Source organism: Anas platyrhynchos, chromosome 12 (genome assembly GCF_047663525.1).
Source record: "Anas platyrhynchos isolate ZD024472 breed Pekin duck chromosome 12, IASCAAS_PekinDuck_T2T, whole genome shotgun sequence".
Lineage (NCBI taxonomy): Eukaryota > Metazoa > Chordata > Aves > Anseriformes > Anatidae > Anas > Anas platyrhynchos.
Window position 1 is genome coordinate 9,599,065 of NC_092598.1, and position 27,955 is coordinate 9,627,019.

Sequence of the window (27,955 nt, forward strand, 5' to 3'; positions counted from 1 at the left end):
GAGGAATTTTCTTTAAAAAAAAAAAAAAGAAAGAAAGAAAAAGAAAAAAGCTACAGATGAACAACAGCAAAGTACACAACAGTTACAAGGGTGTTCATTAATTTCTAGGAAATCTTCATTTAGTCGTCCCCCCCCAAACACATACATTCAAAGAATATTTTCTAAATCCCATCTTGAATGCTGTAAATTTCAAAAGGACTTAATCCTTTACTGTACATTGATGAACTCATTTAAACATGAAGCATTATAGTAATTCTACAGTTATAATTGTTTCATGGCCCTGTAAGGAAGGATTCACTCGTACAGAAACTATGTATTTTATAAAAACAAAACCTTAGTTGATTTCTATTTCAGAAGCAAGATGACTCAGGAAACGTTAATGAACTAGAAATTCAGTCTATGCCGGGGAATATACAGGCATCCAGTTCAAGTAACAAAGAAGTAAACAAGAAGAATCCCAGTTAAATTAGTCTTCTCTTTCTTTAATTAGTAGGACAAACTCATTACACCAACCAAAGAGAGAAAACTTAGATTTGCTGTTAGCAGTGAAGACATGTGCACTATTCAAGCAACTTACTCATTAAGTTTCCGATAGCCTGAATTTTAATCCGTCAAATTTAGGGCCAATGCTCTGCTTGGATATAATATTGCACCAAATAAATTAGACTGTATACATCTTAACCTGGGAAAACATACAACTATTTCTCTAACCTCACAAAACAAATTACTTGTACCAAAACCAGTTCTGCAAATGTAACTGTTTGTGTGTAAGCTATTAGCTAGTATGCCTCTCTACAAACCTAGCTAGACTAACTTGGCTTTACTTGCACAAGGTAAGTAAACCTCTAAACTCTAGAGAGGAGTCGCATTAGCAAAGGCTGCTACAAGACCTCCCAAAGAAGAAAGCTGTAACTACAGTTACTTTCCATCCTGAACACAACCATACAAGCCAACTTATTTCTCCTCTTCACAGAAACAGCTCTAGAAAGGTGATCTTAAAAACAACAACAACAAAAAATCACAGCATAAAGCAGTCTGGATTCGTGTTTATTGAAGCCAGTAATTAAAGATGTCCTTATTTTGCCAGCACTAGAAAGCAAGATTCCACATGACTGCATACTGCACCTGGTTAAAGCCATACAACTGGACTAAGGTTTGTTTCATACATCTGCAGTCCTAATTGTAAGGTGGAAAAAAATCCAACCAAAAAAAACAAAACAAAAAAAAAAAACACAAAACCCTTAGTATACAGGACAGTGAACTTTCATTTACAGCATGTATATTGTTAAGTTCATGATGTACAGAGCAGTCACTTTCAACGTAGTTAAATTAAATAAAATACGAAATTCTGTTCAGTTTAAACAGTTTTTTTTAAAAGCCAATAAAAAAAAAGTGCAAACTTAAAATCAAGCAGCATAACCACAGCATTTTTATGGAGGGCCAATCTTTAAACTTTTATATTTGCTTCAAGTTGAATGATTTCATCTTTTGTTTTCTTAGTTTAAACATGAACAGTAGATGCAGTCACTATAATGCATATAAATATAGTCATATAATAGTTTAAACAGTCTACCATACAAGTGTATCTGCAAATAAAATGAAGTTCCACTTGAAAATGTAAAGGCTGTTTGCAATTTGGCCTTTGGTTCCAATGCTTGAAGACACCAGAAGAACAACTGTGCAGCTCACCAAAGTTGACAGACTTTGGCAACCACAGGATGCTACATAACTCTTTCAATAAACTAGGAGCATTCACTTGCAATCAGAAACTGGAAATCTGTTTCTGTTTTGTCAGAAGCATCTTTCTGCAAGGCTGATAGGTTAACATACATTATCAATTTTGATTAATTTAAATATATTTAATATTTTTATAAAACCAGAAAGTACTTCAATTGTTTTAGCCATATTGCTAGAGAAAGTGCTTACCAGGTTAGATGGCAAAAATACAGTTTCAGACTGAGGTTTTCAAACTCTATCCCATTACAATCACACACTTTTCCAATTTTCCTGCCATGCCTTTGATGTTTTAGTTTCTCATCTCAGTTCTTAGTGTCAGAAGGACAGTGTAATTATTTCTGGTGTGGTCACTTGCAACTGGCACCCATTACACCAGGAAGTATATCCACGTAGCCCACCAGCTATCCACATTCTTAGTCTGTTACCTAGACAATTGTATAACTTCAGGTCATACCTTTTATTTAAAAAAGTAAAAAAAAAAAAAAAAAAAAAAAAAGTAAAAAAATATTTTCAACAAAAAACTGGCACAAATAACATGCTTATGTTAACGGTTGTCAAAGAGGCAAGTAAATACTCTTAGCTTCCTAGATAATGCTTAGACAGAGTTAAAAGAACAGCCTCTTGATATAACATAGGATTTGAAGTTAACATCCGGTACTGTGTTAGTGGTCAAACTAATTCTGTATATTTAAGTAACAGTATATATTAGGGAAGTTATATCCAGACATCAGATTTAGTACAACAAGTTCATATCAATAAAAAGTAAACTCTGCATAATTCAAATTGTGGTTTTTCCCTTCAACATTAAGAGCACAGAATATGCTTGGTATTTTTAATTTATGGTAGTGTGTACATGTAAAACAAGCATACCGTATATAAAATCAAAGTGCCATTTCAGTAACCATAGCAGTTTCGTTTGTTTTTATAGAATGATGGTTTCATGTGACCATGGACAGAGCTCCGTTACAGCAACGGGGACAACCACAACCCATCTTTCCAAATGAAATGCTACATGAAAAAAAAATGCAAAACAAGTTATCAACTATGTTCATCATTTACACATTCGTGCTTTTTAGGTTACCTTCAGATTTGGAGTTGGCTGCACCTGCAGCAGATGTAGTTGGAACAAGGGCCTTGAAAGCTTTTTTAACAACTTCCACAGGTGTAAGGCAGGAATCAATCTTAGCTTAGTAGCTAATATTTAGTTACAAAAAGTAAGAAAAAAATACTGAGTATTCTGTAGCACATTTCATTTTGGGAAAATGATACGTCACCCACCATTCTTCATAGGCTAGCCTCTTGGCGTAAAAAAGGCAGAAGCTATCAGAAAACAGGACTTAAAATTAAATACAAATTGCCAAACTACCGATTTTAAAATAAAACCAAACAGTGACTGTTTGTACTACAGTGCACAATAAGTTCAAGCACCTTCTAAAGACACGCTGTGCCAGGCACTTGGATCTAAACAAGTTATAGTTTCTCCCTTTGTCAGCTACACCAGCAAGGGCATCCACACTTAGACTTTTTTTTTTTAAACTAAAACAAGACTTATAACAAGAATAAATTCCCATGATGCTTAGTGTTTGGCCTGGAATTCTCCAATGTAAAGTAGTCTTTTTAAAACAGTGATTATTTACCCTATGTGAAACACAGGATTTAACAACATTGCTCCTCTCCAGTCAATCCAACATTCTAGTTTCTTACTGACCCAAATCTGTTTCCCCTTTTAGGGCTCCATTCCCTGCCCAGGCTTCTTTCACTTAATTAGTTTTCTGTTACAGCACCACCACCACCTTTCCAAGTATTTAATGCATTTGCAAACATATGAGTAGCCAATTCCAGTAACTCTGAAAGATTTCATTTCTCTTCCTTGTCTTCTGTGCAGTCAGTAGTATTATTTTAGTAAGAATTCTGCATTTTACTTCTCTGTGCTCTTCACAACAGGAAATGCAGCTGCACCTGCTTACCTCAAAAACCAAAAGAATTGCCCTATATAAACTCTAAATGGTTATCTTATACTGAGGGATTTTATATGCAAACTTCCTGAATGTGCACTTTTTACTGGGACAAGGCAATGACATAGTAAGCTCATTTCCCCTGCCCCAAGAAAACTGATAGCATCTGCCATAGCAGAAAATTCCTGGTCTTATCAGATCAATATACATAGTTATTTGGTCATTTACATATGTGTTTTTAAGCGCTATCAAGCTTCATTCTCTGTTGGAGGAGAGTTTGTTGTTACCATAGAGTCTGGTTTGCGAGTCATCCTATCCAATTCCTCTTGAACATTTGTCAAAACTGTTTTTTGTCCTAAAAAAAAAAAAAAAAAGGCAAGGTTAATGCAATCTCATTTCAATGAAATGTTCTTACTGATGAGTACAATTATTGATAAAATCATTTGTCAATGTCAATATAGTATCTAATTGCTTGTTGTTTCCCTACCTACCCAAGAACAGAGCCCGAGTAAATGCAATGCAATATCTACATAAAAACCAATATACTAAGATTTGATTCACTTTAAGGAGACAAAATGCTGAATTACAGAAAAACAAAGCATCAAAATATCTGTGACATACTTTAGAGCAATTGACATTTTAAAAACAACCACATATAGACTTTTCTATAAAAATCAACTGTATACAATTCTATTATTAGTACACACAGCAAGGAGTTTATTTAAACCCAGATTTTAACCACAAGCTCTCTGAGGTATGTAGGACACCTGCTACAAAAATCACATTTGTTTGGTCATACTTGCTATGTTTCAGTATTAAACAACTAACTCTTTTATGTCTGCAGACAATGTTTCTCTTAAAAAGGGGGACATGAATTGCATATTCATTTAATATCTCAGAGCCATCATTTCAAAGGACTTCTTCAATTGAAACCAGACACACTGAAGTATTTCATGGAACAGCATTTCTTACATTTTTATATTAGACTCAAAGCTTTTTAACAATTCTCCAACTGAACTACAGTTTAATTCCCTCATTCTGAAAATTATAAACCCACAGACAAATTAATCACTAAAATTGGAACATTATATTCTAATGCTCAAAGCATACCAGCATTTAAGATTAAAAATCTATATATTTAGACAAAAAGTAGATTATATAACCATGTACAGCTTCCTTACATAGCCAAAGAATTTAACAAGCATCTGTTTTCTAGTTCAAATGTGTGTGAAATATTAGGTGGATTTTTTCCAGGGTACATGCTGAAAACATTAGGAAGGCAAGATTTGACTGTTAGAGATTTAAGTGTTTTTTCCAAAGTACAAAGACATAACTAAGTTAAAAGGCTACCTTTAATCACCGTAAAGGTTTTAGATTTAAACTCTAATCATAAGCCATGGTATTCTTAATAGCATCTATTCAAGGCATCAGTAAATAAACAAAATTAAAGAATTAGTAAATTAACTGTAACATATTTATAATTTATAACACAAAAAACTTCCTTTGTAGACTACGGGCACCTTGAGTCAGGAAAAAAACCCCTCTCAGACAAAAGTAGGTCTAAACATAAACTGTGGCATTTTTATGCCAAATGAACTGAATCCTTTATTTTCCAAAATAATACCAAGCAGCTGTCTCCTGCAACTACCTCATGTTACACAAGTAAGCCATTGCTAAGCTATTCAGTGACATGTAGGTTCACATACTCCTGTTTAGTGCCACTAGAAGTGGTTACTTTTCAACGGAGAAGAAATACACAGCTGTGATTAAGAAAATTAAAATTTACTCTCCATTATAAATTAAATTGATATTTGCTCTCACTTTCCCTACAAGAGTATTGTCCAAGATGGTAGTAGCCTCGGTCAATTAGATCTGTGCTATACAATTGTATGCATTTTCCTTCCCAGAATGGAGTGAGAGCCAAGAACCCGAGTTCTTCATCTTTTGCACAGGAAGGGTAAATGCAACCTTAGAACATGGTAGTATCTTCTTGTATATAGAAATAAAAAAACTTTTTATACCAACAAGTCCATGAAGAAAAAAAAATCCAGCACAGAACCCATCATTTGAAGCTTTTTGAGTTTCAAGGTTTACACATGGAAACAGACAGTCCAGCAACATAAAAGCATGTTGGACATGTGAAGTTGCACAGCATGGAAACAGACATGACATTGCATTTGAGAGAGTTCTCTCACATTAAGAGTTGACACTTCATAAACCTATCAGTTCGGCTGACCAGTGTGTTGAAATCTGTAACGTCTCCCTCAACCTACCATAATCTCGAAATTCCAACCACAAGATATGCATAGTGGTGGGAGAAACCTTCTGAAAATTTAGGTTTCTTCAAAGAGTTTAGGTTAGGCACTTAAAATCTCCACAAAGATCATTTCAGTACTTTTATTCACACAGAACAGGCTGCCGTAAATAAGACGTCCTAATCCCTCAAGTCATTTTAAAATATCCTCCTGAACTCCTCCACAAAAGAGCAAGTAATCTTATCACCAACACCGGGTTCCTTATAAACACAATGAGAGCTTTTCAGATACAAAGGAGTGCTTACCTTCTCAGTACTGTTTAATTATGTCATAGTTGAATGTAAGATATGAGAACATCAGCTGACAAGGACCAGGCATATTCTCTCATGAGTGAAAGTCGACTGTTCTGTTCAGAAAGTCAGGGGACAAGCGCAAGCTGCCAGCTTGATGCAGCCAAGAAAAGCCAACCGCGATCTTGAGATCATTCAGACGTACTTTCAGCAAAGAGAGATGCTGCAGCAGGCACTACAGTGAAATTTATCTGGAGTGCTGCATAAAATTCTAACCACTCATGTTGGAGAAAAATAAGCCAATGATGGCAATTAATGAAGAAGAAACCAGCAGGGAAAAGAGATGAACTCTAAACAGAAGGCTAGAGGATAAATTGTCTAATTTAGTCTAACAACACAAAAAAGTTAAGAACTGATATGACTGCTGTCTCTAGATGTCTCAGGATAGGAATCATCTATTTAAATTAGAAGTTAATGCTGGCAAAAGAAAACTACACAGTCATTAGCCACCTTTGAAAACTCTTGAAACACACAGGATGTTCTAGAAGACTGCAAGATGTGAGCCCGTTACAGACTAGTTAGTTTTTACTCTAGTATTTCTCCAGAAACTGCAATGATGTTTTAGATGCTTACAAACAGCCTAGCAGCACAATAACATGGATCTGTTACCAACAAGCTGTGTCAAGCCACTCAAGATTTCTTTCTATCATAGGGTAACAGCTCCTGTGGAGAAGGGAGAATAGTTCATACCATCTCACACAACCTTCATGTAAATAAACTAGAAAAAAGAAGTCTTGGTATTTCAGAAAAATGAACTACACACCCACAAAATAACCCACTAATTATCCATATTGTTGTTTAAAAATAGTGACTAGTAATCTACCCTGTCCAACTGTTGAATTTATCAGATATGCCAGCAAGCATGCTCAAAGACACCACAAAGAACTCCAAATGATAGGACTGGAGGTAAAAAGTTATTTATATAAATTGTCAATGCTGTGCATAGTAACAGAATGCAAAACGACGATGAAGCAAAAAACAGCGCCTTTGGAAATACTAAGGTCATTTGATACAGACTATCAAACATACAATTAGGAGGCAGAAATTACATTAAAGTTGCTGTTTTGTTGTAACAAATCCTGATTAATATCATACAGACAAAAAGTCCTAGCATCACGCTGATTTGTCTAAATATGAGCACAATATATAACACAGATTAAGTTACCCCTACTTAGGGCTGACAAAGCCTTGTCTGAAGCACTGTATTCATCTCTGAGCATAGAAATTAACAGATCTTCTGAGGAGGCAATCCACAGAACGGTAAGAATTATCAGAGCCATAGATATGCCCTATGAGGAAAGGCTGACAGAAGTCTTTTTCTGTGGTCCAGACAGAGTCACAGGACAAATGCTAACAGTTTTTAAATATTCAGAAGACTGCTGCAAAGAAATATAGGATACACTGATCTCTGTCTCCCTTGAGCAAGACAAACAGTGCTGAGATAAAGAGATGCTGACTGTAAGACAGTAAAAAATAAGAACTGGAATAGACTTCCTGGAAAGATGACATTACATCTGTTATTTCCAAGTTTCTTTCTTTTCTTTTTCATCACCAGTCAGGAACTTCATAACTGATTCTGCTTTAAGTAAAGAACATGGATGAAATAACCCCTAACCATTATGTCTAACTGTTTTTTATAGAAGTAGGACAGTTCAGCAATTAAGAGCATGATGCTGCTCTGGATGAAGTGGGGGGTGCCCTTCAGTGTTTAAATGAAGAGGGCTCTCTAGCTTGAGGCAGAAATTAGTAAGTGTAATTGTAACACAGATAAAATTATGTTAAACAAATGAAGTGAGAATGTAACACAAATATTTTGTTTTTACTTTTGTAGTAAATAAATGTAATAAGATCTATTTAAGAGATTTAGAAAAATTTATTATAAATGGAGGGGAAAAAATACAGTAGACTTACCATAAGACAAATTCTAGCCATTTTTTGAGCTTTCAGACTATGAAATGTCACGTAAAACTCCTCTCAATTAAAAAAAAAAATCCTTCTCCACCTACTCCACGGATAGTTTCAGGACCTCTTAATAGTTACATACTCACTGTCTGGTATAAATTTTCTTTTTAAATTTCACATAATTTCACAAGTCTGAGATCTGAAGTAGAACATCTACCAAAAACTTAGTACTGAAATCATTCTGGAAGTAAGCTCCTTAATACAAGTGGTGGTGGGAATGTCAATACTGAAAAGGAACAGCTAAGTAATCAACAAAATAAGTGAATTTTCTAATATTGGGTGGAACAACCATACACTTTAGAGCACCTAATTTTCTATATACTATTCTGATTTTTTTCTATATACTATTCTGATTTTTTTCTATATACTATACTATTTCTCTTATTCCCACTTAAAATAGTGTAATTGCTCATCAGTAAATATCTCATACAATACAGTCACACACACACACAAAACAAATCCACTCAATCAGTTATAAGTTGGGTTGGATCACAATCAAATATTAGATACTTAACAACAGAATAACCTCAAGCTGCCATAACAAGCAATTTGTTTAAACTTGAATTCTGGAGAGATTTCAGTAATTTGATTGGCAACTACACACTAAACCCAATAAAACACATTTCTTTCAAGCAGCAGTTAAGTGTCAGGAAGGCAAGGAATTCTAATGTAAAATATTAGCATCTTTTGAATACAATCAATAATTAGATGTCATTTATATCCCAGCAGTACAATTTCACTCAGAGAGATGAGTTACAGCAAGTTTAACAGAAGCCCTGAGTCATGAAGTTGCAGTAATCTAATCCTTTAAGAGACTGCACATTTCGGCATTGTATTATCTGTCATGCTCTGACACTTAACTGAACAGCTTAAAGGATACACACATTTAGACCAATGAGGACCAAATAAAGTACTAAAAATACAGGAACAGACTGCAGTAACAGATGCAATACCTGATTTCTTTGCTGTACTTTGCACTCCTCCAGCACCAGGACTTCCAGGAGAACCAGTCTTTTTGCTCAAGAGACTGTTAAAGAAACTTGCCAAAACACCTTCACTTGCAGCATTATCTAAACAAAAAACAAACATAAACATGACAGAATAGTTAATGCTGGTTAATGATAGAACTTACTTTTTCTATACACATCTAACACTCTTACCAATCAAAGAAATAAAACTCAAATACAGGAAAGTCTCTCCCTTGCTCAGTTTTAAGCCACTAGTCCTTCTGCTTTCTTTGGCCAAGTCAGAGACGACTGAAAACACATTACTGCTCTTCTGGGATGGAGGGACACAAAATGTTAAGTTAAACATTTGTACCCATTTGCTTTTTCTAAATGTAGAAAGCCAAGAAACGAAGTGTGAAGTATCATGGTGCAACTTAAAGATTTGTAAATCCATTTACAAATAAACTGAACAAAAGTTTTAGAACAGTCTTTCATGCTGCACTACTTTCCATAAACCAGAACTTAGTTACAGAGCAATGCCATGATCTTGAACTGGCTGAGTAAGTTATCCATTTTAAGTGAACTACGGTACTAAAGTGCGCAATTCAAAACAAATTTTTGTCCTACCTACTTCCTTAATGCACAGAGAAGAAAAACCATTCAATAACGCAGAGCTCTATTTTATGAGGAAAGGCACCGGTCAACAATGGGGAATTCCCATCTTAGTGCTGAAGAAGGGGGAAGGGTGCAATTTCCAAATTATTTCAGGTACTAGAGAAAGTAACATTCTGGAGAGTATTTAGTAGAATAACAGGTTTCATTGTGGATTCCAGAGTCAAGTATGTCAAGTATAAAGCTGTGTGGAGTTTAAAGCAGTTTCCACTCCAATAGTCCAACTGATTCATATAATAAATATATTTAGGCAACATAAACAATTAATGTGTTTGAACTCTGTCCCACTGCTTGGCAATAACAGAACTCAACTTCAAGTTACAGAAATGACACAGAATAAAACAAAACTAAAAAAAAAACAAAACTGAATCTACGCCGTAAATTCATTCTTGTTGTTAAATTGACACTATACCATTAGTAAATAAATACCAGAGTCTTTCTGCAAAAGAGGAGTGTTTCTTCTAAGGGAAACACCACATGAAAAAAAAAGTAAAATGCTTATTCATACTTTTAATATTTGGATCTGGCTTCTTAACCGATGTTATTGGTGAGGCACTGGGTACATTGGCGGGTCCAGCTCTGCCTTGAGTTCTTGGGGATCCTGCAGGCCCTCTTGCAGGAGATTCCTTAAAAAATTCCAAATCACTTAATTAAACAGACTACTTACATAAAGCAAATGCAACATTGCGTACAAATTACTTTTTTAACCTTTGTATTGGCACTTTTACCAATGGAGAAAAAATATACTCATATCAACACAGGCTATTTTGGGCACATAACCTCCACTAAGAGAAAGAATAAGAGTAGGAAATTTTCAGTTCAAAAATCATCACATATTTTTAACGTTTCCACAGTGAGTTAGAATGACATAATTTTTAAGCAACATAAAATATCGCCATATATTTCTGCATTTTCCACTGTTTGGAAAGATTATGTATCTGTAATTACATGCTACATTTATAAAATGAGCTTCTGCATGTTAGAATCATTCCCTTTTCCCTAGAAAGGAACAAAACACCTCCTACTCTTCTCTTGGATCTACTTACTGATGCTCTTGTAGGCGTTGCTGGCTGTTTGGCAAGGAATGACTGCAAAAACAACATATTAAGAATTTTAATTATTTTCCAGAAACTACAAAGGAATAAAATACATTGAAGCTTACTAACCATTAATTTATTTCATCATTCACTTTTCTGATATTTATAGACTTCCTCTTTGATATTTATATACTTCCAAACTTTATTACTAGAGGAAATACCACTAGTTATAAAGAAAAAACATGCCTCAGTCCTTTTTCTTACGCAGCCATTCCAGAACTACAAGCCAGAACCACAGACACTCAAGTCTGCAACCTCTATGATATTTTTAATCAATTATAAAGAAATTTTTTTAGGGAGGTTTTTTTTTTATTATTATTATTTTTCAAAAAAATAGAGCTGTTGTTATAAACATAAGAAAATAAGATACAGCATGGACAAATTTGACACATTAAAATCTTTCAAGTATCCAGCTCTAGGAAAACTGCAACGCTAAGACATGTTTTTCAAGTACTTGTATTTTACAGATCAACCTATGTATGTTGTGAAATTTCAAATGATCTTCTTACTCTTCTCCTTTGGAATGTAAATGATTTCTGTTTTGATCATACTTCCAGTTTGCCAAAATGAGTGGTTATATTTTCTAATTATATACATAAAATTATTACTTCACAATCTCTTCAAATGTGAGAAGAGAAACTGAGAAGTTGTCGTCTTGTAAAGTAAAAAAGGAATAGAAAACTGAAGGCATCAATGGAGAACTTCAAGTAAAATCTTATTAGTAAGGATTTATTTTTTTTTTAATTCTTCCATTCTTACCTGTTGCTTCATAAGAAATACTTGTTCATCTTCTGCTGCCAGCTCTTTATCATGGACTAACTGTTGAAAAAAATATTTTTCTTATTAGAAACAAAACCTGAAATTACTGTGAAGTCTTCTGGCTACGTGATAGCCTCAATTACGTGTCCGTATGTGTAAACTGCTGAAGCCTTAGAACAATATTCTGTTTTCAAAAAGCATTTTTGCATGGCACATCCAGAAAGGTTAATGTGCAAATGGATATTTTTGGACTGCCTTTGATTCACTAGAGTGAATGACTGCAGTGTTTGCTTGCAGTATCTCAAGCTAGTGGAAAATGAAAGCCTGATGTTTTACACATTTGGATACAGGAAAAAAAAAAAAAAACAGATTTAGAGTTCCTCAACATTGTACTGTTTGCCTGACTGGCTGTTAATAACTAATTTGTCAGGGAACAGCGGAGGGAAAAGTTCAACCTTTCCTACCTTTCTTACAGGAGGTTTTACAATGAAGTCTTCATATGCATCTTCTGGTTTGACTGTTGTGAAGTTTTCATGTAGAATGGCAATTTTCTTTTCATTGTCCCAACCAGCAGGTCTACAAAAAGAATTGAAGGAAAGCTTTGCCTTTTGAGCCACAGAAAATATGTCTACAGAGACCAATCATTTACTGCCCGCTACCTGAACAAGGCAGTCTTAGCCAAGGTCAGTCCTAATTCTCAGCTGAATTCTCAAGTAATATGCAATACACTTACTTAAACCATGGCTTCGTAAGACTCACATAAGATAATTTTGAACATTACAAGCCATTCAGGTTTACTTATTTTTCCTTTCAGAACCAGCCTGTATACTCCAGATATCTTTTATCCAAAGTAACAAAACCGAAAAGGTGGTGCATGTAAGATACTTCTGATTTGCTGGAAGTACAATAGGTATGTACTGAAGTCCCTCAAAAGATGTAGTCAGTCACTTCAGTTTAAAACAAGACTAAGAATAAATAATGAAAAGAGGTATTTAGAAGTATATCACAGATATGAAAAACAGCTAAAAACTGCAACCCCTAAAAACTAATTTATTTCGTTGAATATTATTTTCAAAGGCTACTTTTGCAATGTGGACCTTCTGCTCATTAAAAAAAATAAGAAAACGAAGATACTTGTTTAAAGTACCTAAGTTAAATTTAGCATAGCATTTCACATTCAATTTCCAGCTTAAAAACATGATGTACCAAAATAATTGATGTAGATCCCTCATCTATGTGTAGAGTTCAATATGAGCAATATGATTTCAGATTGTTTTTTACAATGGACTTACATAAAAACTGCATCCTTTTCTACCACTAAGGCAGGTGTGGTAAACTGAAAACCGTATGTTTTATGTACAATGTACTTATACAACAGATCAAGGTTCTTTTCCTCCTTAACCGATGTATAAATCAAGGCAGCTCCATCTGATTACTTATTTAAGGAAAAACATGTAAGATACAGGTTTTAAATGACATTAGTAATTTTAAAACAGAGGCCTAATGGTCACACATCTACTAGAGCTACGTTTGAGAAGTAATTAAACGCAAAAGCTATAGCCATTTAGCATTTGGGGAAAGGAAGGGGGGACATACACAGAAGTTACCTACCCTCCCAGGCTCTTAAAAACTGTAAGTTCTGAGGGAAAACAAACAAGCAACAACAGAAGGAAAAAACGCACACACAACCAAAGAAAACCAACCCCACCCAAAAAAGAAGAACACCTTACAAAATAAAAGACAAATCTTTCAAAAAAGAAGAAAAGCTCAAAATCCCATGCACAATTTCAAAACTGTAATTTTATACATCTTCAAACATTTCTAAAACAACAAATGCTACTTAATAAATACCTAAATACCAAGCAATTCTGAAGTGCAATTTCTCAGATTGATTTTATGCACAATTCAATACTAAACCATAATTTTCTTGCTTCCAGATTTCAGTAAATCTCTTTAGAGGAAAGGATACACTGTAAGCAGAATCTACGAATGTGTGACTGAATGAAGTCAAAGTGTTCTTCTCTGTAATCATGTTCCTTCTCTAGTACACTCACTGCATCACACTGGAAGAAAAGGATAAAGAAAATTATTACCAGTAAATATATATAATGAAAATTAAAAAGTAAAAAATTTAATACCAGTACATGTCTGCATTTTCCTTAATGTTCTGAAGACATTTACTCTCATCCTTTTGTTCTAAAATGCCAACAATAAAACCAAAGATAAACTAATTATCATAGAACTAAATAAGGTTATTACCCTTCTGCAAAACTAAAAATAGATACTGACGTCAGCAACTTACTTTTAGAAGAAATCTAGAATTAATTCAGCATGTCTGTATAAAGCAGAGGTTCTAAGTGTCGAGTAATTAAACTTCTCCACAGTGGCAAACACAACTAGAAACTTACTTTTGTACAAACTACCAGCACAGGAATACCGAGGTTGTGAGTCAGCACATTTTCTCCAAGTGGTAAAGAAACATTTTCATCCTCTTGGCCAGAAGGGCCTCTTCTCTGCGGTGATCCTTGGTAGCCTTCTTCAGGTTCTACATACTCTTGAAACTCCTTTATAACTATAGAGATAGAGATATTTGTAAGACAAAACAAAGGAACTAGTTTTTTTGTTTGTTTGTTTTTTAAGAAAAATGGAATTAATATGACCTAAAGTAATTTTATCTATTCCTACCTAGAAACCTCTACAAAGTACAAGCTCAAGCCTGGTTGCCCCTTCAAACACAACTCTCCTCCCCCAGAACTTAAAAAAAAAAGGTAAATCAAATGCAATTTGGGGCCATTACACACCAGCAAAACTAGCTGCAAGAGCTATGGTATACACAAATGCACATTTGTCATTTCAGTACATTTCATTATAGTCGAGATCCCAAAAGAAAATGTAAATTTAGCTTAGCAACCTAACCTATACTCTGTGCAATTTGCATCTGGTCTTGCAAGAACGCATGACGAAAATGTAAACGGGCACAGAAAACACCAAGCTGAAACAGCCACTTGTATTGTACTAAACTTAGAAACTACCACTCGGTTTAAGTTTCTGTTACTCTACATTTCTGTTACATGAGCCAAATGCTAGAAATATAAAATATACACTGCATAAATACATACTCAGTGACTTGTAAATGTTATCTGAACAGACTCAATTACATTCTGCAAAACTACCAGAGTCCGGAGAAAATCAGATGTGCTTTCTGTTTTTATTCTGTGGATGAATGTTCCAAAATAGCAAATACTATAAAACACTGAAGTGCCTAAGAAATAGTATTATCACCATTTTTGAGGCACATTGGGACCCACACGGTCCTTTATCAAAGCTGGGCTGCAACTTAGTCCCTGAATGTCCGTTTTGCGGATGAAAGCCAGAGCCCAAGCAAACCTGCCCCAGCATGGTGCATCCTGAAGGTGCTGCCTCGCACCCCAGCCCCAAGCCGCCTCCTGGCTCAGCCACGGGGAGCATGCAGCACAGGGGCACGCAGAGCTCCACGACTTGCTCCTGTGAAGGCACCTTTATTGCACAGAGCATCACCAGAGCTATGGTGAGAGCAGACTGCATGTACAGTGAGGAGAACTCTTGGTAAAAGCTCCGAATCTCCAGCACATGGACAAAGAGATTGTTGTTCGGTACGTGCAGCCACATGACAGGGCCATCCAATATATCTGAGGTTTGGGAACCCATACAGCCTCAGAAGTTTGTAATGCAGAGCCTGCAGTATGAGGTCATCGCACCTTTCCAAAATAAGGAACATTTCTGTGACAGGACAGGATGTGGAAGTAAGCACAAAGCAGAAAAAACAATCCTGTTCCAAGCCGTACAATCTACAGTTTTCACCAGAAATATCAAATTGTGTCACTGTTGTGGGAAACAAGAGAGCTCAAGTCCAGAGCAAAGCTTAAAAAAACCTTTAAATATGGACTTTTACTTGAACCATCAATTCAGTATCTCCCAGGAACCAATTAACAAAAAAACAAAACACTGAATCCAGTTACTTGTAAAGCTGGGGAGGCAGTGCCTTCTGGTGGAGAAGAAACCACAATGATTTTAAAGAGATGTTTTCCTCTAGTACTGGTTCACACCCAGTAACTGGAAATGTAAACTATTCCCTTATATATGCTGCACATTAAATGTGCTTATTGACCATTGCGGAAAGCTGGTTAATTCCAAAGCACTTAGGAGAAAATGATAAAAAAAAGTTTTCATTTCATTACTCAGCCAAGCAGATTGTTCCTAGCTCAGGGTAAGAAAACAAACAAACAAAAACTATTGAAGTCAAGTGTATTTTAGCAGTTCACAGAGTACCATTTATGTCCCCTGCAATCCTTCAGATAAACCTTGTTGCCTTCATCAGATGTGAGAGGACATTTGGCAATACTGGTCTCAATTTACTACAGCTTTATCATCAGACAATATTGGCTTGCTTGACTTCGGTCACAACAGAGAAGAAAACAAATGTTTACAAAGTTATTTAGTCATATAAAACCCCTCAAAGTTTGGGAAGGAAAAGCCTCCCCTGAAACCTATGGCTGACCCCGTGATACAAGCCGTCATTCAGGACATCAGCAGCACCCCAATGCTGAGGCTCTCAGCTCTTCGCTCGCGGCCCAACACCACCATGGCAGAGCTGTCACCAGCAAGGCTGCGCCTCTCTCTCCCTGCAGAGCCACGCACGAGGGAACAAAACAACAAAACAGCTCTGTGGAGACGACTGCTGCTGTGCTGGCAGCAAGGCAGCGAGCTGGCATCCATCCCTCACGGCGGCTGGAATGGCTGCGGAACACACGCCCAGCTCCACTGAGCGAGGGCATCTGCTGAGCAAGTACAGCTGAGAGCAGGAAAAAGCAGCGCTGCGAAGCTCGACCTACTGGATCTCGCTTCCGTGCACAACTACTTCAAGTGGTTCACATGCCAGCTAGCGACGGGCTCCTGAACAACTTTTCAAGACTTCCATTCAATCCCGAGCCCCATTCAACATTTAGCCTGGTTAGAGCCAAGTAAACTTGCATCACACATGCTATCAGCCTACCTCTCAGCAACAATTTCTAGTAGAAATACAAGATCGTTTCTGCTACAGTGCATCTCTGCCTCACAGACATTTAATACTTTTTCTCCTTACCTCCCATTACTGTTACTGTCTCACTTTATCTCCACTTTCAGACCTTTAACGGACCTGAAATTCATCATGCATCCAAACAGACCACATAAACCCTTAGTTCCTCCCTTCTTTAAAGCAAGCTATAAACATTTTCTCCTCCACATAATCCACATTAGCTTTAGCTTAACAACTCCTTCAGCTCTATTTAAGACACAAAAAAGGCACAAAAAAATAATTCAGCCTGAGCAGGGGACACTGTTTAACTGTCAGATATACACTATTGCATTTCAAGCCTTTGGCTTGGAATGCAAGTATCTTGAATACCATTAATAACCACTTTACAAGTATATTTCAGTTCTGCACTTCCTAATTTTTGTTAGTTGTTTTTCTGCTGGGTTGACGTAAGTACGGAAGCAAAACATAGACCTTCCCTTAAATAATTTAATGTCTTGTTCAAGCAATGATTTATCAGAATTAGAATATGAATTAAGCTAGAACATCGGAATTGACACAGTTTAAATCCACACTAGCAAAGCTTTTAGCAAGGCATTTCCTCAGAGCAGCTCAGTGATAGGACTGTTTGCAGACAACTAAGTTCTTTGTATACTTAAAATAATTCAGAAAGAAACAGTTTCTTTCAAGGCTGCCTGTTACTTCCATACAGGTGTCCTGTCTCCCATTCTGGAAGCTCTCTAACACAGAGGAAAAGCTTCCCATGAACCAGATGGAGCCCAGCGTCACCCACCCCGCAGAGCCAGAAGGCAGTATCATGAGATACTGAACACTTATCACAAGATACTGACTCGTGCAAACACAAGACAAAAGGCTGGGTGGAGAGAGGCCACAAAAAAAAAACCTTGAAAGCCAAGACAAGCAGTCCAAAGTTCAACTCCGTGAGGAATGGTGAGCTAACAGAAGGTTTTCTGGAAGCCGGTAATAACATCCTAGTGATGGAGAAACAACCTAGCAACACTTCACATGGACCCTTGAAAATGTTCCCCTGCAGTCAACAGCAACTACTGATTACTTCAGCTGAGCGCAGTAGCTAGTGGGAGCGCTGCAGACATTCAGCTCGGTCCACATGCCCAATTTACATCTAGAATCAAACATAAGAACATATGGTTACATAAGCTGAAATCAAGAAATATATACGTGCCTTCATGTAGTGTTATGCTGCACTGGGGCTTTACTGGCACGAATTTAACACAGCTCTTCACTCTGCACCCTGTCCCTGTGTTTTCATTGCCCACTTTACAGCTGCGCTTCATCATCCTTTTTTTCCACTTTGGGCTATTGCCACACCGTGGATTCTCTACTTTCTAAGTGTCAGCATATCTCAGAAAGCATAGGGCAAGAGTATTTTAGTAAGGAAAACTTTGCTGATGTAGACTTTTTTGAGGACTATAGTCACAAAGCATTCTTCAGGCATGCATGCATTATATTCTCAAGGCAGCTATGCTAATGTGGCCACAACTATAACAGGGATTTATCAGGCACAATTTGCTGTTAAGAGAATTACAAGTTACGGTGACCAAAGTTTTGAGCTCACATCTGGCCTTTAAGTTCTGCAAGAAGTTAAAAGACAAGCACTGGAGATGGTGCAACTCTCCTGCACAGCGACCATGAAAAGAAGCACGAGGGAATTTGGGAAGAGAAGACATTTAGGCAGCCCCTGTTCTACCTGCATGATATTAGACTGAAGTTCACTGCTCAGCCATACGATGGCAGCAGAGTCCTACAAGTGTGTAAAACAAATCCCAAAATTTCTTTTTCCCTCAACTCCATTAAAGAGCACAAGAAACTAGGAATTTTTAAGGTCCTTCCAGTTAGAAATCTCCAAGACAGCACTACTGGAATGCCTCCTGAGTTCTCCAAGCACGGTGACAAAGCTTTGCCACAACTCTAACTGGCTCCTCCACATGGGGCATTCGTAGCGAAGGCTGAAAACATTTTTTCTCTTCAAAATTCAACTTCAAATGCACAGAGAACTCCAGATTTATTTTGATTGCCATAAAGTTTCATGTGACTCTTAAAAATGCAAATCAGGTTAGCTGCTGTATTTTGAGACCAGAACTGCCTTTCTCCCATTCCCCCCAAAATAATGCTTTTTCCCTCCCCCCCCCAAAAAAATATATATATGTATTTGTTTTGCTTTTTAATATAGCCTGATGATCAAACCCCAGATGGTTTCAATCATTAAGTATAAACTTTTAACTAGTATGCTGTAGGCAGAACCCTTTTGGGAAAGCAGTATTTAACATTCAGAAAGGAGATCAGCTATACAAATACATCTGAATGCCCACATGCCAAACAGATTACACTGCTCCCTAAAGTGAATCTGAGGAAGCTACTAGACAGTATTTGCAAGGTTTAAACACTCCAGTGCAGCCAGCAACCAACCCTGAAGGAAAAGAAAAAAAAAAAAAAAAAGGCAACAACCACCCATAACCAGCCTGAATCTATAATTGAGTTGAACAAGGAACATGTTGCTAAGGACTTTCCACTGAAGGAATTTACTTTGGAGTAATTCAATATGGATACAGAAAAACTCCCTAAAAACTCTCAAAACTATTTTAGAAAAGAAAAGAAGCTGCCGAAAATAATACTGCAGCAGCGACTGCTAGTGCCAAATTCTTTCCTGCCACAGATATGCCAGTAAAGAAGCCTAATTTATACAACATTCCTAGTGTCACAGGGTAGGAATGGCAAGAGTGAGATGTACCAGGATCATGGTCTGAGGCTCATGAAAATCGAGGGCAACGAGACCTACTGGAAGACAAGTACAGTAGGGAATGAGACCTGGCTACGATACCACAATAAAGCAAAGCACTTTGCTACTGAACTTTGTCACTACTTTTAAAATAGTGATTCTATATAGCTAGCTTAAGAAACAGCCTTTTAAAAATTAAATCATCAAGATCTCATTTTTCCAAGGAATATAGAAAATTAATCCACCTGAAATGTTGTTAGCACAGCAATACCCTGAGAGTTCTTTTAAAGCCTAACAGTCTATTCAAATCTGAGTTGCCATTGTAACTTCAAAGCAATTCTTACTCTGCTCACTCTTGAAACAATAATTTGAAGAAATTTATCATTACCAAAAAGAGTTAAAAAAAAAAAAAGAAAAGAAAAATGGGCAAGAACGTAGGGATGCACAAACACTTACACTTCTGTTCCATGTCTCTCATCTCCTCAGGAGGAATTTTCAGCTTATCAATATGTTCTTGCAAGACACTGGCCCATTTCTGTAAAGACTCCATAACAGTCCACGGTCTAGACATATCTGCGACAAAGACCACTATGGTGTCTTGCAGGGATTCTGCAGAAACAGCAAACTTCAATAGCCCTTTATGGTATAAGTCTCCATCCAGAATCCAAACGTTACAGCGGGTATGATCTGAAAAGAAAAGGCACAGTTGAAGCTCAATTGATGCCAACTCGTTGCTTTGCTAGTCTGTAAGCAAACAGAGGAGTGTGCATCAGTGTGTGCATCAAAGACCACAGCCCAGCTAGCAGCAGATCTTGATGGTTTACCTTTTAACTCAGGTACATATATAAATGCCCAAGTTATTTGGCAGATGCTTCCATTTGAGAGGACTTTTCTTGGTTCAGAATATTTTTAACAGGTAACTTCTGTTCTTTGGCTTTTCTTAATGACAGCTGACACAACAGTTTCTAGATACTGCACAGCACTCCTCAATTTAAGCACGGGTATTACAAGTAAATCAAGGATACGTAAAACACAAATGTAATTCCAAGTTCTAAAGGGAGTTACAGTATAGCTGAGCTCAGCTGGGAAGCCCTAAGTGTCCCTCAGACACTGTTTTAACATACTGAAGACATCTTACAACAAACATAAGCTGCAAACAAGATACAAGCAATAAGCAGCTTTGGTTTCTAGCACAGGAGTAGGAGGAGCCAAACACAGGATAAACATAAAGCCTACCAAACTTTAAAGCTGTGCTATATGCTCCTAATTCACAGTGACTTAACATTGGCTTCTACTTACAGCCTCTTTGTAGAATCAGTACTAGACAAAAGATTTGGTTTTTAGTTTTTGTGTTTCTCCCCACAGCATTTTGATAGTGGTTGAAGAATTTTTGTTGAAACACGAGGGGAAATAATCAGCTGGAACAGACAGCTGGCATGAAGAATTTTGGACCCAAACATGAACTTTGGCAATAAAAAAAAAAAAAAAAGAGCATCATCTAGGAACCATGCTTCAGGCACTCTGGATAAACAATTCTACTCAAATTTAAAAATAAATAAATAAAAAATTATATTATTCTCAGAAGCCTTCTCCTCAAAAAAAAAAAAAAAAAGCCAACTCTCTTTGTTTCTATCCACTAGTCTCATCCTATTATCTCTTCCAAAATACTCTCCATTCTCTTATAGTTGTCCAGAGAGAACAATGGGTCTCCACAAGTATTACAGATGAGAGGTGAATTATGAATTATTATGTACGAGATCAGCAAACCAGTCACTGTAGAGTACGTATTTTCAAAACTGCTGCAGGGCTTGCAGGGTTGATTTTTTCTTCCAGCTTGTTGCCCCCTGTATTTCCCTGTCATGTGCTCCAAACCTCTCAACTTCACACACTACATCCAGTCTCTGTGGCTGGCCTATCTTAAGAATCAGGTCATAACATAAGAATCCATCAGGATCAAAATCACTGTCTCTACAAAAAGGCAAAAACTTGACTAGAGAGATTGGAATGAGAAATGAGTACAGAAATATGCATACAACCCTTGCTAATAAGGTCTCCAACAACATCTCTGAGCAGCCCAGATTACATCAAGATGCTGTATGTGTGCAATCTTCCTTTAGCATCTCTGTTATGCTCCTGCTTAAGTACTCCTAGAGTATCCTAAGTTATTCAAACATCAGTCATCACCAAACAGCCCAAAAATCATGTTTTTAACTTAAATATTTTACTTCCAATTGTGCACTTCAATGCTATTGTTTGCAGTAAACATAACCATTATTGTGTACTTAAGAAATACACCATGCAGCAATTATTTTCACCTTCCTTCTCCCCCCACTGCAGCAGACTGCCTCACTGATAACCAGCAAGGAATCTCACAGCACTGGATGCACAAACTGAAAGCTGTTGGAAGGCTTCTAAGGACTGAAGGAAAGTCTGGTCAAAGTTTGGAAAAGAAGAAGTGAAGCTAGAACACAATGTGAGCACAATCACAAGGGTACATCAAACATCTCTTCAGGACTCTTACCCCTGCACCCCTTTGTGCATTCCCAGAAGCAAAAATCTACCAGTGGACAACTCCTTGGGCCTTCCATGAGCTACAGATTATTAGTAGACATTTGATAGCACAATGCCTTCTTGAAGCAAATATGTGAAGTTTTAAAGAACTATCTTAAGTCTATCCACAATCTGTGGAAACTTACAACTCTCAACAGCACTTTGACAGCTTCTTCTATTGAGAGAGTCACAGGAAAGACTTTCACATCTTAGTAATCAACAAAAATTAACAAACCCCTTAATTCACTGATTTTAAGTCACTTTTTTAAGCCAAAATCTAAAGGTTACGAAGGTTTTGTTTACTAAACACCTTTGTCCTAGGGTTTAGTTTCTACTTAACATCTAGAATAGAGTGGAACTAGAACACACAGCAGAATTACCGCTCAGATGAAATCCATCTGCCAGGGTGACTGCAAGCCTAAAGCCTAACGCTCACAGCACACAATGGTTGTTTTTTTGTTTGTCTGTTAAAGATAGCTTCATAGGAAAATAAAAGGTTTCCTCCTTTCTTACAAAGAAAGGCAAGCACCAGGTACAGATTGGCATTTACATTTACTATGAGTATTAAACGCTTAAAAATACAGTACTGCTTGTTCACAATTTGGCAAGGACTTGACAGCAAATTCAACTTTGTCAGCACCACATCAAGCTCCCAATTAGTCACCCGATGCAAATGTTAACTGGACCTTTCGTAACGCCTATGACATAAGATATCGAAACAGAGCAAACAATTATCAGATCCTGTTGGAATAACAGGTGTTGCTAACTAAAGACTATTAAAATAGCTGCCAAGATTACATTTTAAATCCTGTCAATACCTTATCCCTTGAGCCCTGAAAAGCGTTTTCCACCTCTGATTAATTTTGCTGTAGATGGTTGATTCTGTGAACTGCAACTACATCTTGTGTATTTATTCAAAACGTAGCAGTGGTAATTAGATATTATATCCCTTATCCAAACCGTAAAGAGAAGCAAAATGGTGAAAAAATCATTTTCAAGAGAATGACTTTAAAGATCTTGACACAAAAAAAAAAGTCTCCCATTGGAAACCAGTGTACCATCAGCACTTGGCTTACTCTGGAACAACCAGTTCAACTGGAACGTGTGCATGGTGTGACTGAGGCCAGTCCAAACCTGAGGCAAAGAAACAAGACTACTTGATTTTCTTACAAGGAGGAGCACCACAACAGAAGGGCTGTACCTCACCTGCACGTTTGGTACAGCCAGAGCCAACTCTATTGCATTTGGAATCTGAGGCAGTCCAACTCAAAAACCTCCACGATGTTTATAATTGCCTGTTAGCCCAGACATCACTGCTACCAAACCAGTCACCTGAGCAGTTGATACAGTTTGCCTCACTCCACTGCTGCACATCCTCGCTTTAACTCTGACCATAAGACACTCTGAAAGCTACTCTAGGAAAACGTATCCTGTAACAAAATGATGCAGAGCCCCCTTTATATCCTACCAATTAAGACTCTCTGCTCTCAAAAGTGAGCACAGACACAAGACGTCTGCTCATCATAAAGTAAGGCAATAAAGTGAGACTTACCACTTCCCTGGGAAATTCCACTAAGAGGAATCTAGGGCCTGAGCTCCAAGGTTATTAAATGTTCTATGAATTCTACAGTTAGCACTCTAAGTGCTTTCATCCAGATGAACTAAGGTGTCACATATGTAGAAGCCATATGCTCCAAAGATATTGTACCTGAGGCTAATGATCTAGGAGAATCCTCCCTCTCTCAGGATTGCTTGTCAGGCGTCCCCAAGCCTCTTCTTGAACAAATGCCTTAGCCTAGGCACAATCGGGGATTGTACCCTAAGGAGAAGATTTTTCAGGCAGAGATTCAGTAGTGGACTTATTCTAAGTTATCCTGAGACCTAGGGACCAAAGTAGTGCATGTTACATTGAACAACTAAAATCTGGCAGAAACAGAACTGAACCAGCTAATTACCAAGGTAGTAGTGACGTGCATCTTGGCATCCAAGCTAGCTGTGAGGCACTGCCAAGAAACAGGCAGTGATGGTGAAAAACAAGAAGTCAGTGGACACCTATATCAGGCACAGAGGTTCGTAAACAAACAAAAACAAAGTGGTTTTTATAAATTTATTTAACTTTTCTTAAATGTGTGTAACTTTTCTTAGTGGAAAAGACAAAAAGGAAACTAAATTATGCACCCTGTGTGACCCAGCATGAAGTAGTAACTCTATGACTCTACTTTAAGCGTAGGACGAAGGAGGAGCCAGATTCAAATATCCCTTAATGAGGGAGACAGGAAAGGGAGGGGGAGAAGTAGAAATAAGAAACAACACATAAGATTTCCCTCAAGACTTCCAAAGGGAGGTAGATAATAACTTGGCACTATGACCAAACTATTTTCCCTGGAAAGAATAAACTCTTCTGAAATGAAGAGAAAAAAGGTAAAAAGCAAAGAAGCCTTCCAGCATCTGGGAAAGAAGCTGACAAGATCTTGACTCCACTATTCCACTAGTTTCATCCACAAGGATTGGCTTGACACCCATGGAAATCTTCGTGGTTTGCTGGTCTCAGAGACTGGGGTATAATAAAAAGCAGACAGCCTCAAAAATGGGTATGTGATAGTAAGCTCCTGATTACCTATCTTCAATTTTTTATGACTTGCAAGAACTGTGGGACAATTATATGGGCTTGCTCCCACATCTGTGTCTGACCACACACACACCTGAAGCATGCAACAAGTTTAAAGAACCCAAGTGTGTCCTAGAGAAGTCAGAGTTAACTCTGCCTGCCAGGAGGTCCTGACCTACTTTGCTATTTATTTTGCTTGCTGATGACACCAATGAGACAAAAAGGAAAGAGGCAGATATTATTAGATCCTAACACAACCATGAAAGGGACGCGCAAAGACCTGAATTTTGCAGCTGAGTCTGATAAACTAAAAGGTCTCATTTTTTCCTGCTACTGGTACAAGAGTTATGACAAGCTTCTCCTAATCACCTCAAATACTTATCACTTAGAGATACTCACAAACAGACCCAAAATAGTTCCAGAGTGGAGACATACTTGAGGTTTAATAGCACCAGTAAGAATAGCACACCCAGCAATTGCCTGCTTACAATAGCAAGAAGCTCGATGCCACAAGCTATCCTAACACCCCTACCGGCAGGCTTTTCACCCTGAACTATTTACACAGTACAGAAGACAATTATACACAGGGAGCAAGCACGTACAGTAAGAACCTCAAAAAGCGAAGAATGGCCTCAACATTGAAAGTTAAAACACACAAGATTTTTAAGAACTGCAAGGTCAGGTGGTCACTGAAGACACAGGCAATGTACTCGTGTACTAACGGTGCCTCACTAGTATCTGAAGACAGTTTATTACCACAGGAGCACAGGACCAATCTCCATAACAACCAGACACATATGGTACTTAATCACTTATGCAGTGCATTTCCATTTCCAAAATACCATTTTAGGATCTATCCAGTTCCTCTTTCTTCAGGAAAGATGGATGAGCCACCATCAGTGCTTTCCTCTTCAGCATTGGAAAATCAGAACGTCAGAAATTGGAAGACCACCATTCCCAGTGTTGGGGGAGGGAAACTAACATGAAGAGGTCCAGCATTTTGCCCAAAATGAGATAGGCAGAGGAAGATTGACGAGTAAGGATAATTAGCTCACTCTTCATTTCTTCTTGTCTCTAGCCTTCCTAACAATATCCTAACAGTATTCTCATTGTTAGACCTGCTTGTATCAGTCTCTTGCCTCCCATCTACTAGAAAAGACGTATCATTAACAGCAACAAAAAGAAATACAAGGGACAAAGAGACAAGCTCCATTCTGAGAAAATAAAATCCTAATTCTGACTTATCTACTAACGTATCTACTAGTAAGTCAACATCAGGAAACATATCTACCCTAAAATAGATGGATCCTTAACTATATCAATAGCTCAAGTGTACTTTCACCTGTTACATAGGGGAAGTGTGAAATGGGCGAAAAGGAGAAACTAGTCCAAACATAAAATGCGTTTCACTTAAGAAAATGATATAGTTGATAAAACATATCCAATAATACTGGAACTAGGTACTTGGGCATAACCCAAAATGCACTGATGAAACCGGAATTATAAAAAAGCAGGTCAGCTATTACTGAAAAAAGATTACATTCAAAATAAACTTACCATCCCTGTCTTCATCATGAATATTTAGATATAAGTATTCCAGTCCTCTTCCTTTTTTGCCATGCTCTGCTCCCTGTATTTTAGCCATAAGTGTGGTTTTACCAGAACCATCATCACCTGCCAGTAAGTTTGTACAGGAAAACAAAAAGACAGAAAAAGAAAAAAGACAGTTTCAGAATTAACTATAACTTTGTAGAGACGACTTTCAAAACACGCTTAGGAAATCAGAAGTGGTTTTGTACATTTTTGGACCGCACTTACTATATTCTTTTAAGCATTCTAGTGAAATCCAGCAGCTTATACCAATAATAACACAACAATAACAAAGATATGCTTCGTTGTTCAGTATTACATTCCATTTATTTAAATATATCTTATAAAAATAACAGAATAAACCAGAAAGAAAATAAATCCACCAGCCTGAAGACAAGAATGCCATAGATCATATTACATAAGCTAATTTTAACAAAATGATGTGTCAATTTGTTCACACCATTGTTTTCAACGTGCTTTGCTTCTTCCAAAAGAAGAAAATCCTCACGCTTGCATGTGCTACTTACCAAAAACAAGAATATTTTTGCCTGAGGGCAATTTAGATCTCGACCGGGTAGAAACTTCGCTCAGTATCGAAGACCTAGAAAAAGAGCATCGTCCTCGTTAGGCTGACAGGCACACGCTGCACACAGGCAGCAGCACGCACCGCACCGCTCGTCTGACAGCGCTGATGAGCTCAGCAGATCTACGCGGACCAATCCAGTCACATTCGTTCTATTTACAAACTGGGCTTGCTGCAGGTAAAGATTTGAGTTCATCTCAATAAAAGGCCTCCCCAGAAGCCTGCCACCTTTTTGAGGAAAGTTTTTGTGGCACCTAGAGCACGGGCACTGACGCCTCCCGAAGCTGCTCTCCCGCAGCGGAGCTCACGTTACGGCTTAGCAGTGCTTCCCAGCTGATGACTAACTCTTCCCACAATTCATTCCTGCATTTCACACGCGTTTCTTTTTCTTTTTAAACAGATAACTGACTGAAAAGCAACACGCCGACTCCCCGAGGCCCCATCCTGCAACCCCCCGATCACCACCACCCAGCTCCCGGCTGTGCCCCCATCCCGGCTCCGTTCCCCCCCGGGCCGGGAAGCTCCTGGCAGCGGCTGCAGGCTGCGGGCTGCGCTCCGCCACGGCCGGGGCTCGGGGCTCCCGCCCGCCGCAGCAGGGCCGGGGCGGCGCCGCGGGGCAGGGGGACCCCGCCGTGACAGGCAGGGCACGCCCGGCTGGCGGGGCACGAAGGACGCGCGTGTGCCCCCCTCCCCAACTCCCTCCCTCCCTCCGCCGGGGGCTCACCACAGGTTCTGCCCTTCCTCCTCCTCGCTGGGCAGCTCGGCACCGCCGGGCCCGTCCGGCCCCAGCAGCTTCTTCTCCACCAGCACCGGCGCCATCTTGCGAGCCGCAGCCACAAAGAGTGACCTCAGCCGGGCGCGCCGAGGACCCCGCTCCTCCCTCTCCCCGGCCCGCCCGGTGCCGCTGCCGCCGTCGCCCGCTGCCGCCGCCGCCGCCCCCGGCTCCCCGCTCCCGGCTGCGCCCTGCCCGGCCCAGCGCTGCCCCTCGCGGCCGCGCAACCGCCCGCAGCCGCGGCCGCGTCGCGATCAGGCGGCGCCCGGGCAGCCCCGGCAGCGCCTCCGCCCTGGGCGGTGCCTCC

At 38.4% G+C, this 27,955-nt stretch overlaps 1 protein-coding gene across 1 annotated transcript; it reads right to left on the bottom strand.

The window, feature by feature from the left end:
* Positions 1-1,026: 1,026 nt before the first annotated feature.
* Positions 1,027-27,846, bottom strand: DYNC1LI2 (dynein cytoplasmic 1 light intermediate chain 2). Its single transcript, XM_027466831.3, has 13 exons — positions 27,601-27,846; positions 26,821-26,894; positions 26,261-26,377; positions 20,002-20,232; positions 14,143-14,306; positions 13,704-13,797; positions 13,027-13,162; positions 12,199-12,310; positions 11,735-11,794; positions 10,925-10,966; positions 10,387-10,504; positions 9,213-9,329; positions 1,027-4,047 (listed from the first exon to the last, which is right to left on the bottom strand). The coding sequence occupies exons 1-13, from the start codon at positions 27,693-27,695 to the stop codon at positions 3,941-3,943; spliced, it is 1,467 nt and encodes a 488-aa protein (XP_027322632.1). The 5' UTR covers positions 27,696-27,846; the 3' UTR covers positions 1,027-3,940.
* Positions 27,847-27,955: the final 109 nt, after the last annotated feature.